Source organism: Leptopilina heterotoma, unplaced genomic scaffold (genome assembly GCF_015476425.1).
Source record: "Leptopilina heterotoma isolate Lh14 unplaced genomic scaffold, ASM1547642v1 Lhet_166, whole genome shotgun sequence".
Lineage (NCBI taxonomy): Eukaryota > Metazoa > Arthropoda > Insecta > Hymenoptera > Figitidae > Leptopilina > Leptopilina heterotoma.
Genome location: NW_025110882.1, coordinates 563808 through 578085, shown reverse-complemented (window position 1 = coordinate 578085; position 14278 = coordinate 563808). Strand labels below are relative to the sequence as shown.

General features: G+C 27.7%; 3 protein-coding genes across 14 annotated transcripts; 2 read left to right on the top strand and 1 right to left on the bottom strand.

Annotated features, from left to right (window-relative positions):
* Positions 1–364: 364 nt before the first annotated feature.
* On the bottom strand, positions 365–4015 carry LOC122499284 (metallophosphoesterase MPPED2). 2 transcript variants are annotated; one of them, XM_043607549.1, is made up of 6 exons: positions 3583–4015; positions 2991–3361; positions 2721–2865; positions 2328–2604; positions 1986–2212; positions 365–1403 (listed from the first exon to the last, which is right to left on the bottom strand). In XM_043607549.1, exons 2-6 carry the CDS (start codon positions 3111–3113, stop codon positions 1276–1278), a joined length of 900 nt encoding a protein of 299 aa, XP_043463484.1. In that variant the 5' UTR covers positions 3114–3361; positions 3583–4015; the 3' UTR covers positions 365–1275. The 2 variants fall into 2 exon arrangements, with proteins under 2 accessions (XP_043463484.1, XP_043463485.1); XM_043607550.1 differs by having other exon boundaries at positions 3621–4015.
* A 138-nt stretch (positions 4016–4153) lies between these two features.
* On the top strand, positions 4154–9503 carry LOC122499283 (probable medium-chain specific acyl-CoA dehydrogenase, mitochondrial). Its single transcript, XM_043607547.1, has 10 exons — positions 4154–4320; positions 4568–4640; positions 5288–5455; positions 5542–5642; positions 5756–5836; positions 6034–6164; positions 6360–6468; positions 6614–6754; positions 7770–8045; positions 8273–9503. The coding sequence occupies exons 1-10, from the start codon at positions 4306–4308 to the stop codon at positions 8423–8425; spliced, it is 1248 nt and encodes a 415-aa protein (XP_043463482.1). The 5' UTR covers positions 4154–4305; the 3' UTR covers positions 8426–9503.
* Positions 9369–14076, top strand: LOC122499285 (tubulin polymerization-promoting protein homolog). 11 transcript variants are annotated; one of them, XM_043607551.1, is made up of 4 exons: positions 9369–9503; positions 12369–12663; positions 12932–13064; positions 13236–14076. In XM_043607551.1, the coding sequence occupies exons 2-4, from the start codon at positions 12377–12379 to the stop codon at positions 13413–13415; spliced, it is 600 nt and encodes a 199-aa protein (XP_043463486.1). In that variant the 5' UTR covers positions 9369–9503; positions 12369–12376; the 3' UTR covers positions 13416–14076. The 11 variants fall into 11 exon arrangements, with proteins under 11 accessions (XP_043463486.1, XP_043463494.1, XP_043463489.1 ...); XM_043607559.1 differs by having other exon boundaries at positions 9373–9503; positions 12352–12663; XM_043607554.1 differs by lacking the exon at positions 9369–9503 and adding an exon at positions 9644–10786.
* Positions 14077–14278: the final 202 nt, after the last annotated feature.

The window sequence follows — 14278 nt, the reverse complement described above, 5'->3', positions numbered from 1 at the left end:
AAATGTCAAAGAGGAATTTTTTTCTGTAGGTATTATCTAAATCTTTTTGACATTTTTTTTATTCGTTGCGTACTATTATTACTTTTTTAATTCTTGGCAATCATTTTTTCTCGTGCTTGTTTACAATTTATTTTTTAAATAATGTATTTTTTCCTCAAGTGTAAAAAGCAGTTTTCTTTATTGTATTATTACATAATTTCTGTCATTAAATTTTGTTTGAAAAAAATTTGGTTATTAAATTTTAAAATCTTAAATTTATATTTTAAAAATGCAAAATTTTTTCTTCCTAACTACTTATTTATTATAAAAGCTATGGGCACCATGGTTGTAAAATTCTATAAAAGAAACAAATTCTTTGTGCAGTTCTGTTTGAAAATTGCCAAAAAAAAGATTTTTTAAATTATTGGGATCATTTTTTTTTTAAATAAATGTGCGTTACAAATAAATAGATAAATAATTTACTTTTTTACATTCTATGTAAAATCGGGTAAAATTAGTTACAATACGAATAAAATGTGCAACTATAATTATATTATAGTTTTACGACTCGAAATAATTGCCGTTCACCTTCGGAAGGATAATAATTATCTTAAAGAAAAGGTTATTATTATCTTATCTTCTCCAGGTAGACGGTCGTTTGGAGTTTAACAATGTTTGAGAAATTAAAATGGACCACCCGTCTCGAAGATTAATTTTAAAAACTTTGTCTACAGAATCAGTCGTTAAATTCCACTTAAGTACAATTATTTAAAGCAAAATAATATTAATTGACTCAGAGTTTAGAAATATTCGACTAATATTGACTATTATTTAAAATTGCTTATTAAATAATATTGCAATTAAATATTGCATATTAAAAATTGCAATTAAATATTGCATATTAAAAAATGCATACTAAATATTGCATATTAAAAAATGCATACAAAATATTGCATATTAAATAATATCGCACATTAAATAATTTTAGATATTAAATTAATATTTCAATTAAACACTAATATAGTAAATAAATAAATAAATAAAAATATACAATATTTACAAATTTGATCCCTTTCGACATCCCTGTTTGAGCCAAATTTGCAATTTAAAGCTTTCAAAATATCACATTATTCAATCAATTATTATCGTGTCATGATTTCTTTTTTTAAATTAATTATTACTTCCTAAGAAGATAATTTATCAAGTAAGTAGTAAAAAAATCGCCATTTTTCCAAATTCTATCAAAATTATAAAAAATGATTAAAAATTAATTCTAATAAACCTTCAGGACAGTGTTCACGTTTTCTTTGTTCCTGATGGTAATGTTATGTCGAAAACAATCGGTGGATTACTGGGTAAATAATTTAAATCACAAGTAGAGGCATTGATGTATATTATTTTTCCATCCGTCGATATTCCATATCCTGAAATATGAATTGAATTAAAATTATTTCAATAAAAATTGAAATTTCAAATTTTATTTAACAGAATAAACTAAAAATAAAATTATATTGAATAAAATAAACTAAAAGTAAAATTATATTGAATAAAATAAACTAAAAATAAAATCATATTGAATAAAATAAAATAAAAATGAAATTAAAATAAGTTTAATTTAATTCCATAGTAAAATTGAAATTAAATAATTTAACAATATTGAAATTCAAAAATTTTCAATAGTTGAATATTATTTCTTCTGGAATTTAATAAAATCTTTATAGTGCTAGTATTAATTTAATTTTTGTATTTATCGCTGAGGCATAATTAAATTATTTATTATTTAAGTAATGAAATGTTGAATTTAAATTTAAATCGAAATGATGGATTTAAATTTAAATGTTGAATTTAAATCGAAATTATGGATTGAAATTTAAATGTTGAATTTAAATCGAAATGATGGATTTAAATTCAAATGATGAATTGAAATTGAAATTATGAATTAAAATTAAAATGATGAATTGAAATTGAAATGAAGAATTAACGTTAAACTTGAATTTTTCAGATACCCTCGTGAATGTGGCCGAAGACATGATATTTTGGTTTCACCCTATTTTGAACTGTGGTCAATAATTCTACACATCCGGCTCGTACTCCACTGCAACAAAGATCACCGTGACCAACGGGCGGTGTATGAGTTACTAAAATATCCGTATCCGATGGAATCATTTCCCATTTTGAAAGACACTGCTCACCACGAGGAACATTGAATGCCCATTTGCAAAATTCCGGTTGCCTGTCGAATCAATTGAGCAAAATTGAAAAGAGGAGAAGAGAAAAAGTAAAAAAGAATTCTCAATTCAGAAGTTTGGAGAATGAATATCAAATAAGAAGATTCGAAAGAAAGTTACCAAGGAGATCCGTAGATTTTAATTCCATCTATTATCACTTCCTCATCCTCCATGTAAGTACAATTTGTCAAATGTTCTTTAACATTACGTGTTTGTATTGCTTCCGCCAAAACATCTTTCGACATTCCCAAGGTAGGTATATTGTCTAAAATACTCGTTCCCGTGTGATTATGACGATCTCCACTAGTTTGGGTGGAAAAGGGATGAGTGAACGTGGAGTCGAAACTCAATTCATGATTTCCGGCTATCACTAGCTTATGCTTGTGCGGCAAGTTTCCTGCGAATGGAAAAATAGACGATTAAAGTTAAACTAATTATAATAGTTTAACTATTATTAATCTGACTTTTTCCTAATTTTCCAAATAATAATTTTTTTTTAATTATTTCTCTCACCGATCCATTTGTTGAATTCAATGACTTCGTCGAGACTTCCGCATTTTGTAAAATCACCAGCGTGAATGAAAATATCACCCGCAGGAATGTCGAATTTTATGAATGGAGTCAGTGAATGAGTATCGCTCATACAAACGACTCTTAGCTGAAAAATAGTTTATTTATTTAGAAAAAAATCTGAAAATCTTATTGATCATAAATATTCAATTTAAAATTTTCCCAATTAGGAAGAATTTTAATTGCAACATTCTATTATTCGAAGACAAAAACCTTGTCATTCGGCGCCTCTGTGTTTGGAGTTTTTGCATTAATTTTAATAACTTTTTGCTTCTGAGATATTTCGTCCCATGCTGCAGTGGGATTTTCCGTGAGCGGATGAACCGCAAGATTCATTTTAACTTCAAATTTTCCAATTTTGCAAAAACTTGATTTATTTCATTTATTTTAATAGAATCCCCATTTTTCCGAATTAATTGCATTTATATCCATGTTGAGAACTTGGATATCACTTCTCTAAACAATCGTTTACCATTATTCTGGTAAATTTATAACTAACCGCTAATTTTGCATTCTATCATTTTGACAGCTGATTTCAGTGAAATTTCGTATTTTCAGCATTTTCCGAATTTCCGAATTGTGTCCTGTAAATGAAAAAAAAACAGTTTTTATAAAATATAGGTATATGTAGGTATTAAAAAAATTTGCAGTGAAAATAGTGAAAAATAGGATAAGAAAAATGCATTCATAGAAAATTGAGCGACGAATGTATAACCTATAAAAGTAGAGCGATAAGTTAAGTTGAGATTCTTGTATGAAAGTTATTTGTCTGTCACAATATTTTTATCACAATTTATTAGCTTACTTTTTATACAATTGAATAACTGTAAGATATTTAAACACCTCTTGTCAGCCTCTTGAAGCTCCAAGCAAATATTTTGGGCAAACAAGTCTCTGACTTTTATTACACGTTATCGCAGTAACAACCGAATTTAAATGTCACACATACACAGACACTTTGCACATAATCCCACTTGTGGTTTTATTATTGTTTTCGACTGTCAAATATTTTTTTTTATTATTATAAAACAGATGCATCTAACATTCTAACCCATTACAAATTCTGTTCGATTGTCTCATTTTCTAACTGTCAATACATTTTTGAAGAATTTGTTTATTTATAACAATGCACTTATGAATACAGTCCATTGTTTATTTGTTTATGAATCAAAAATATGATTTACACCTTACTTGAAAAGTATGATATGAATAAAAATTAAAAAACACCGGATATTTTAAATTGGTTGCAATTAATATTCTACTTTACTGACCGAGTAGACAATTCTGTTTTATCGATTACTGTCATTTACTGTTAGACTAGTGTTTACGTGTACGTGTGAGACTCCCACTTGAAATTGTTTTCTACTTTTACTTGAGTTGTACTTTAACCCCAAGTTTTATAAAACCATTTTATAATTTGTTCAGTCAGAATTAGTTGACATTTACTTTTCTGCAGTGAGGATAAGTTATTCTTCGTCTATTTTGTCTACTTTTGTTAATTTTCCTTAAAGTTTGGCTTAATTTCAACATGTTGCTCCAAAAGGTTAGAAATTTACTTTTCGTATTTTAAATAAAGACTAAAAATAAATAATATTTATTAAAAAATCTATCAATTTATTGAAAATTAAATGCATCGTCATGATTACTGGATTTGTAAACAAGTTTAACGAGTACTAATTTTTTTATTTACTCTAAAGTATCTAAAATCTCTAAAGTTGCTCTCTTTGTCTTTTTCCTTATTGTTAAAATTTTCATTAATTATTTTGTTGACAATTTAATATTTTTTGCAGGTATTCAGTATTTCCGCTCGTCGTTCTATTAGATTATTCTCAGCAAACGCCTCTTCAAATGGATTTAATTTTCGTAAGTTGAATTAAATTAATTATTTTTTTATTAATCTATGTATTTGTATTTGTAATTCAAAATATATTCAACACTTTCTATAAATTTTCTATATTTGTAGCATCTTAAATTTAAGTTTTTAATTTCATATTATACTTTCGAAAATTAGAAACAGATATTTTGCATTTTTTCTATTTTTAATAGTTAATTCACTTAATTATTCCTGCAACGATGATAATTACTTTTCTCTGATACAATAGACGGAAAAAATAGATTTGATTTGTAAAATAGATATAGAAATAGTTTTATAAAAATGATTAGAAAAAATTGCAGAATTTTTTAATAAACGAGACAACAAATAATTATAAGCTCAAAGTACATTTATTCAGAATTGATAAAGAGATAATGAAGTGATAGGAGACAAAGAAGTTGAAAAAGTTTATTTTTTTCCGGTTTTTGATTTATAAAATATGTTAAATTTACAATAGAATTTAAATATTATGCATATCTTAACAAAGGTTTTTAATTTAATATTCAGGACATTGAATACTATCTAAGTGACTTAACAATATAATTATTTTTAATAATATAATTAGTATTAATAATATAACTAGTATTAATTGGTATTAATTATAAAAAAATATAATTGTAAAATTTCTGTTTTTCAGAATTTACTGAGACTCAACAAGAAATGCAGGAATTGGCGAGGAAATTCGTTAAGGAAGAAGTAATTCCAAAAGCCTCTCATTACGATCGAACTGGTGAATATCCTTGGGACTTGGTGAAAAAGGCATGGTCACTAGGATTAATGAATGGACATATTCCTCAACATTGCGGTAAAAATAACATATTTTTAAAAATTACTTACATTTTCTAAAATAATTTCCAAATAAATTAATCTTTTATTTTTGTAAATTGTCAGGTGGTCTGGAAAGCAGTGTCTTTGATGGTTGCATTGTAGCTGAAGAATTATCATACGGCTGTGCGGGAATTCAAACCGCCATAGAAGGTTCTGGTCTCGGTGTAAGTTGATGAAGTATTTACACTTTAAAGAAATACTTTTTTTAGTATTTATTTTTTCGGAATTCAAATAAGTATTCATTTCGAGAACTGACAAAAATTCATTTTTTCTTTAGCAAACGCCGGTAATTCATTTTGGTAACAAGGAGCAACAACAAAAATATTTAGGAAGACTGATTGAAGAACCTCTCGTTGCTGTAAGTCAATTTTTTGAAAATTATTTTATTTTTTCCACGAATTTCCAATTAATATTGGAATATTTCACAAATTTTCAATTAATATTCTACAAATATTCCAATATTAATTGGAAATTTGTGAAATATTTCAATATTAATTGGAAATTCGTGGAAAAAATGTGAAGTGTTTAATTTAAATACTTAAATTCAAAAACCAGGCTTATTGTGTCACGGAACCTGAAGCGGGTTCGGATGTTGGAGGTGTTAAAACAAAGGCGGAGAAAAAGGGCAAAGAATGGGTTCTCAATGGCACAAAAATGTGGATCACAAACGGCGGAGTAGCAGACTGGTAATTTATTCACACTTCTTTGTTATTTATTTACTCATATTTTTATTTATTCTATTTATTTATTTTTTTAGTATTTATTTATTTATTCTATTTATAATTTTTGGTTTCTTTATTATAATAATTAAATCAATTGAAAGTCGAGATTTTAAAAAATATATTAAACAGTTGCGGAGATAATGTAAAATTATTGTACAGGTACTTCGTCCTGGCGAGAACGAATCCTGATCCTAAAGTGCCAGCTAGCAAAGCATTTACAGGATTTATTGTAGAACGAGCATTCGCTGGTGTCACACCTGGACGAAAGGTATTTACAGCAAACTTTACAAAATTTAGAATATTTATCACAATTTTAGAAAATTTTACAAAATTATAAGCAAGTCAATTCGATCAAAAAACAAAATTCAACACAATTTTTTGATTTTCTAAAAGAATTTCTCGAATTTTCGCAGGAAATTAATATGGGTCAAAGGGCCTCAGACACACGTATGGTAACATTCGAGGACGTCCGCGTTCCAGAAGAGAATGTTCTTATTGGAGAAGGAGCCGGATTCAAAATCGCTATGGGGACTTTTGATTTAACCCGACCTCCAGTAAGTTATTTTTTTTTCGCCATTTCAATCTTTTTCTTCTTAATGTTTAGAAATAGTTATTTTCGTAACAAGGGCGCAAAATAGGTGATTGCGACGATGGCGAAATGAAGGGACCGAGGGGACACAATTTCGCGCCCGAGGCGAAGCCGAGGGAGCGAAAGTGTCCCCGAGGTCCCGAAATTTCGCCAAAGTCGTAATCACCTTTGCGCCCATGATGCGAACATAATTTTTTGTCCTAACTGCATGGAAAGTATGGCATTGAGGGCACGCACGATTAAACTCTCATAGTAGTTAAAAATTAAGCTTTATATAAACATTATATTGAATGAAGTCTCTAATGATAGAAGTTTTAAAATAGAAATAAAAAACAATGTATTCTGGAAACATAGTATTTATTTAGAACGTAGTAATTAATAATTAAACAAAACTGAAACAGGAACTTTTAAAATTGACAATTTTGATAAACGAAATGGGAACAAAACCAAATATCTCATTATTTTTTTTAGAGAAAATAAAAAAAAATTGCAAATTTTTATAGACAAAATAAAACAAGTTGAAAATGTTTGCAGTTTTATAGTCAACATAAAAAGAAAGTCGAAAATGTCGCATTTTAATGAAGAAAATCAAATAATTAACAAGCGGGCGCAAAATACTTTTCAGCCCGCTTCTCCCACTCCCGGGCGTAATGTGTTACTTTGCGCCCGCCTTAAGTGCCCGAAATGACATACTTTCCGTGCAGGTAGGACAAAAATATTTATTCATTTTATTTTAATCTTTCTGGTTTTCGGTAAAAGTTTGATTTTTATTTTCTTGAATTGAATTTTATTCTATTGAAATTATATTTTTGTATTTTTATTTGTATTTATTTATTTATTTGTATTTTTTTGTATTTGTGTAAATTGTATTTTTATTTTATTGAATTATATTGAAATTTAATTTTTATTTTATTGAAATTTGATTTTTATTTTATCCAATTGAATTGTATGTTATTTGATTGAAATTTGATTACTTGTAGGTAGCAGCCGGAGCGGTGGGATTAGCTCAGCGAGCTCTCGACGAGGCGACAAAATACGCAATGGAGCGCAAAGCTTTCGGTCAACCGATATTCGATTTCCAAGCCGTTGCGTTTATGTTGGCTGACATGTCAATTGGAGTCGAGACAGCAAGACTTGCCATGCACAGGTCTGCTTGGGCAAGTGACAATAAAGATCCAAGATCAACGATTTTTGCCAGCATTGCAAAATGTTATGCAGGTGACGTTGCGAACAAGTGCGCCACTGATGCTGTACAGGTGAGAGAAATAAATTTCTGTCCAATCAAATGGAAAATTTGTATTTTTTTAGACTAATTAATTAGTTTAAAATTAGTCAATTCGTATTTTATAGTAAAAATTGTATTTTATAGAACGAATTGTATTTTATAGCACGAGTCGTATTTTATAGTACGAATCGTATTTTACAGTAAGAATTTAATTTAATTTTACCAAACTGATAGCGTAATTTATCTTTTGAATCGTAGATATTTGGTGGGGCCGGATTTAACAGCGAATATCCTGTAGAAAAATTAATGCGAGACGCTAAGATTTATCAAATTTACGAAGGAACTGCACAAATTCAAAGACTGATTATCTCACGTCAACTTCTTAAAGAAGCCAAGAACTCTGCTCGATGAGGAGAAACGTATTTTTAACACATTTTTATACGTATTTGCATACGTATTCATAGACTAATCGAAATCTTTGAAATTCTATTTTTGAACAGGTTTTCAAAAATATTTTTATAAAAGACTTTTATGAAATTTACAAAAAAACTAAGAATTAATAATTCGATAATTTGCAAAAGTAGAAAATATTTTAAAGTGAACAAAAGTGAATTGCTGGAACGAATCTGGAGTGATTGTAATTTAAACGAGAGTAATTATACAAGTCTTCGAAAATTTTATTAGGAAAGAGGAAAATTAATTTCTGTATATTATAATTATTATAAATATTATAAATATTTTTATTAACAAAATAATTCGATTTATATCAGAGTTATTAAATAAATATATTTTTACAGTGAGAAAAATTTCGATTTCTATTTTTAGGGAGAAAAGAAAGTAAGACTAATATAAAATGATTTAGAATTTACAAAAATATGAAAAATAGAAAAATTATGAAATGAAATACTATCAAATTGATCAATAATGAAATTTTATCAAAACGAACAAATGGGATCAAATTTTATCAAAAATGATCAAATGGAAAAAAATATGAAAAATTGAATAAGTTTCAAAGAGAAAGCTTATCTTATTCGTGATAAAATGTTTGCGTTTTGAACAGCTGAAATGTTGCGATAACTTTTATGAGCTATGTGTGTATATATCTTAAATAGATCTATTTTAAAGACGTCTTGTGTGGGTGGTGCTTATAGAAATGAGAGGGTGAGAGGTACGTTCATGAAAATAGGTGGCAGTGCTGGAATCGTTGCTTTACTAGGCGGAGCTTTCAGTCTCGTTCACAGTTATTTTGCCGGACAGAATAAAAAAAAGAAATAATTACACACTCAACCGAAATGGATACTAAAATTAATTAAAAAAAACTAAATGTCGTCAGTTGTAAAGTGAATTTTTCATCGATTTTCAAAATTTATTGTGGAATAATTCAGAGAATTATACACAGTGAACATTTTCAAAGATTATTTCCATCGAGAGGATATTTTACCGAAAGCACATCAGAGGGTGACGAGCTTTCGAGTTCAAACACCAACAGGTAGCGAAAACACTGTTATATTGATCGAAAGACTTTTTTATACACACGCAATTAAATTAATTATTGTGACTTACTTTCAAGAAAAAAATCACAATCTAGAAACTCTTTTGAAAATATTTCACTCCATTTTTAATAAATTCGTGAATTTAATTCAATTCTGAATTTAAAAACGAATTAATTAAATGAGGGAAAAATTTCAATTAAATATTTAATTTAATTTAATATTTCATACAAAAAACACTTTTTCTGTTTTGAAATTGAATCGAGAATTGAATGAAACGTAGATTGAGACACGATGGGAAAATATTGAATGAAATTGACTATTTTAAATCATAAATAAAATATAAAAAGAAATACGATGTTATAGACTGTTGACGTATGTATATAAAAGTTGAATCAATCATGAACGTTCAAACCCTACAGCTGCTCGTTAGTTAAATCGCTGTAAAATATTAAAATAAACTCAGGGTTTCATTTAATAACAAACATTAAACACCAACCGACTTTGACCCAAAAATTAAGAATTCTTCAATTTTACACGACTTTGTACAAACTTAAGGACAAAGTATAATATTTGACGAACAACAAATTGAGTTATGAACGTCAACTCGATTAAATTTTAATTAACTGCAAAAGAAAGAATTTAAAAATTAATAACTTTTGTAATTTAATTTTTTTGTCTAATGTTGTTCACTCTCGTACCCTCTAGTACTAAATCAAAATGAGAAAAATCTAAAAAAAATTCTAAAGAAGAAATTTTCAAAAGAGATTTTAAAGAAAAGAACAAAATCAGGAGATAAAATAAAAGTCGAAGCATAAAAAATAAAAGTATTTTCAATAAGTATGTAATTTTCTCGTCTTGTTAATCTTTTATATCATCGTGTCAGGCAAACAGTGAGACAATTTCTGTCACACGCACGCAACCTGTTGCAATTCATAAATCGTTCAGAAATACTTTAAAAACATTGAAATTATTGATCTACATATTAAATACCCGCCTTGTGCTGCACTTGTCCTTAATTATAAATTCCGCATTGAATGTCAGAAGGGGATTTTTTTTTCTCTCTTGTCTCGAGAAATGGGTTTGTGAATAAATAAAATCGTTCGAAATCGAGAGCACAAAAGGGAGTCTGGTTTCTGTTTTCAAAAAAAAAAAAAAAAAAATAAGGGGTGTTGGATGGGGAGTGAACTTTTGGAGTGAAAATCGATAGAAGACTTGCGCTTTGAGGCTTGGAGATTCATCCTGAATCAACGCATCCGCACAGTTTCTGACCCCCCAACTGGTATGTTGTCGTCCTACATTCAGAATTTCCCTCGACAGCTTTTCCTCTCGTTTCAATATAAGCGATTCTATTTTGGTTGATTTTTGACGGAAGTGAATTTTGAATTTAAGTAAAAAGTCATTCAAGTCCCCGCGCGAAAATTGTCAGATAATTAAATTCGTTTGAATTTTAATTATAAGCGGAATTTTAATTACAGTGAAAAAGTTAATTTCTCTCCGCACCTCGAAAACAAAGCGATCGATTTTCGCAGGTGACTAATATTTTCTGATACACTAACCCAATTTCTTCGTTAATGTATTTTAAATAGACAAATTGAGCATGAATCATTTATAATTTCGTAGACTTTCGTAGAATTTTTTATTTATTAAATTCGTTTCATTATTTCCTCTATTTGCATTGTATTTAATCGCTTTTTAATGTTTTCTCTAACTATTGTTATTGACTCTTAATTTTCTGATAATTTTGTATATTTTATAAACTGGTTTCCAAGAGAGGAAAAAAAATACTAACAATGAAAAATATAGAAAATCGAAAAAAGCATATAAAATATAGTCTTGTAGAGAAAAAAGAAATTTTATCATCGAAAAAGAAAAAATTCTGGAAATTTTCCTATTTGCCGTTTTTCTTGAAAAATTTGTGACTTTTGACCCATCTCTGAATTCTGCTCACGAAGAGAAGTGTTAATGATTGTTAACACATGCATTTACAATGATCTCTATTTATAGAAATGAAATAACATTACCTCATTTATTTTTTCCCTCTACAGGCAATATTTTTCTACGATGTTTTAGTAGCAATTGTGCAGGTGCTTTTACACTATCCTCAAAAATTGTGCCGTAAAAAAATTCCAATTTTCTAAAAAAAACCGCTTATTTTAGTTATTTTCCACTCGTATTTTTATTGCAATAAAATTTGGTAATAGTAATTTTACAGAATATTCTGTAAAAATAAAAAAATAGAAAATAATTTTCCTTTGGAATTTGTTATCGAATTTTCTATTCTTATCCCTTAATTAATCAATTTTCTTCTAATCAGTTAGCGACGATTTAAATTTTCATAAAAAGAAATTAAAACACTAAATCTAAGTTGCATTTGTAATCTTATCTTGTCTTGAAAAGTTCTTATCTACCAGAATTTGTATGATAATATTTCGCCTCAGTAGCAACAAAACTTTGAAACATTAAAGTTCGAAAGAAAAAAAAGAAGAAAATTTGTACTAGTAGAAAAAAGTAATTAAAAATGTTTTAATTTAAAATTAACGCCAATTTCAAGAATTGTCTTTTTTAAATTAGAACAAATTTTATAATTTATAAGTATAAATTAATATTAGATAATAAATTAATTAAATTAAAACTAGAAATTTTAAAAGAAATTACCAAAAAAAATATATTAGGAAAAATTGGAGAAAAAATATATTAGAAAAATTGAAGGAAAAATCGAGTGTAAATTTATCTATTCGAATTTTTATGCTAAAGGTCAATTTTTGTAAAACAAGTCAATACTTAATAGAGAAGTTAGTCTCTCACGAGAAAATAATTAAACAAATTTTATTTTTCAAACTGAAGGAAGAAAATTGTTGCAGAATAAAAAATGGAAGGTGAGAAAGTGGATAATAACGGGGTGAAGGAGAATAGTACAACTACTGTTACGAATGATGTGGCGAATTTGAAAATTGAGGAAAATACACCTGGAAGTCCAGCCACGGGAAGTGGAACGTTTCTCTCGAGTTTTAAGGCCTTTTCGAAATTCGGAGACACAAAAAGTGATGGCAAAAATATCACCCTCAGTCAAAGTGATAAATGGATGAAGCAAGCGAAAGTAATCGATGGCAAAAAAATCACCACCACAGACACTGGAATTTATTTCAAGAAACAAAAGTTAGTAAATCATTAGTTTTTCAATATTTCAATCAATTTTACATTTAACATTTTAATCAATTTTAAATTCAATATTTTAATCAATTTTAAACTCAATATTTTAATCAATTTTAAACTCAATAGGTATTTTAATAAATAATTTTAAATAATTTCTATTCTATTTTATTTAATTTCTAATTAATTTGTTAACTTTTTTCTATTTTCTAATATCTAATTAATTCAATTGAATACTAACAAAATTTTCAAATTTAAATTCCTTCCAAAAAAGGTCGATGAAATTAAACGTTGAACAATATAAATCCTTCCTGGACGAATTGGCCAAGGCTAAAAAAATCGAATTAGCTGAAATTAAAAATAAAATGGCAAATTGCGGACCTCCTGGTATATCTAACGTATGTGGGGTAAGTTCCAAGATTTTTAATCTACAATCTAATTTTAATTACTTACACTGCGATTAGTGTTTGAATTTTCCATTTTATTCAAAAATAAAATTTATTTTTTTAATTAATTATTTTTTGGATTATTTCTAGTATTTTTTAAAATCGTTTTTTCAATCAAGATAAAAATTTTAGGCCGGCAAAGCTGCGTCAACAGTTGACAGATTAACAGACGTAAGTAAATATACAGGATCACATAAACAGAGATTCGATGAAACTGGCAAAGGAAAAGGAATTGCTGGCCGAAAGGATATTCCCGATAATTCTGGATACGTCCAGGGATATCAGAACAAGGACACACACAAAGCCCAGTAATCCTCTTGAAATCATTGAAAAAAAAAAAAAATAAAAAATGCTGGCACCAAAGTTGCACTGTCCATCAGTGCTTTTAAAAAAAGAATTTCTTCGGCCGAGAAGAGACGAGACCTCCATCCATCGAAAGTTTCACCTTCGAGCTCTTAAAAAATGCTTCCCGAGAAACTTCATTTTTTGCACTTAACAATCAATCAGATTCATAAATAATTACGTAATTAACAATAACCAAGTTACCAATTTTACTATAATAATTCTAAAGACAAAAAAAATTAAATTCAAAAATTCCATTTTAAAAAACTAGTAGCTTTTATATAAGCCTTTTTTTATATCTATACAAATCTCGAAGCGGCAAGAAAAAATTTTGAAGCAAGAAGAAACAAGAAAAGGAATACTGAAAGTGATTTGATGAATTTTCCTTCTCACAGTCACATTATCGCGATTGCTAATTTACAATCTCACAAGCACTGGATTTTCTCTACCTCGATTTTTTTTCTAAAATCAAATTAATTAGATTTTTAGTGAGAAAATCCAAAAAGCGATAAAGTGTACTTATCCATCGTTATTCCTGGCGTTAAAACAGGAAGAAAAAATATTTCACGTTTCCTTTGTATAAATAGAATTTGTTATAAATAAATAAATAAATGTGTATTAGAGCCTAAAAGAAATTCCAGTTTCAGAATAAAAAATGATTCGTTTATTTGACGCCCAACGGTCAATAACATTTCATATATAAATAACATCGTTTTAATCGATTAAAATAATCGATTTAGTGATTATAATAATCACCATTTTAAACACTAATATTATTAATTATAATTATAATAATTATTGTAATTACTTTAGTAATTATTTACACTGATAAT

Coding starts and splice junctions, on each gene's coding strand:
- LOC122499285 (XM_043607551.1), top strand. CDS start 12,377: ATGGAAGGTGAGAAAGTGGATAATAACGGGGTGAAGGAGAATAGTACA. Junction 12,664..12,931: donor ATTTATTTCAAGAAACAAAA/GTTAGTAAATCA, acceptor CTTCCAAAAAAG/GTCGATGAAATTAAACGTTG. Junction 13,065..13,235: donor GTATATCTAACGTATGTGGG/GTAAGTTCCAAG, acceptor TAAAAATTTTAG/GCCGGCAAAGCTGCGTCAAC.
- LOC122499283 (XM_043607547.1), top strand. Junction 4,641..5,287: donor TTCAAATGGATTTAATTTTC/GTAAGTTGAATT, acceptor TCTGTTTTTCAG/AATTTACTGAGACTCAACAA. Junction 6,469..6,613: donor GTGTCACACCTGGACGAAAG/GTATTTACAGCA, acceptor GAATTTTCGCAG/GAAATTAATATGGGTCAAAG.
- LOC122499284 (XM_043607549.1), bottom strand. CDS start 3,113: ATGAATCTTGCGGTTCATCCGCTCACGGAAAATCCCACTGCAGCATGG. Junction 2,213..2,327: donor AAAATCTACGGATCTCCTTG/GTAACTTTCTTT, acceptor TTGATTCGACAG/GCAACCGGAATTTTGCAAAT. Junction 1,404..1,985: donor CTTCGGCCACATTCACGAGG/GTATCTGAAAAA, acceptor TTCATATTTCAG/GATATGGAATATCGACGGAT.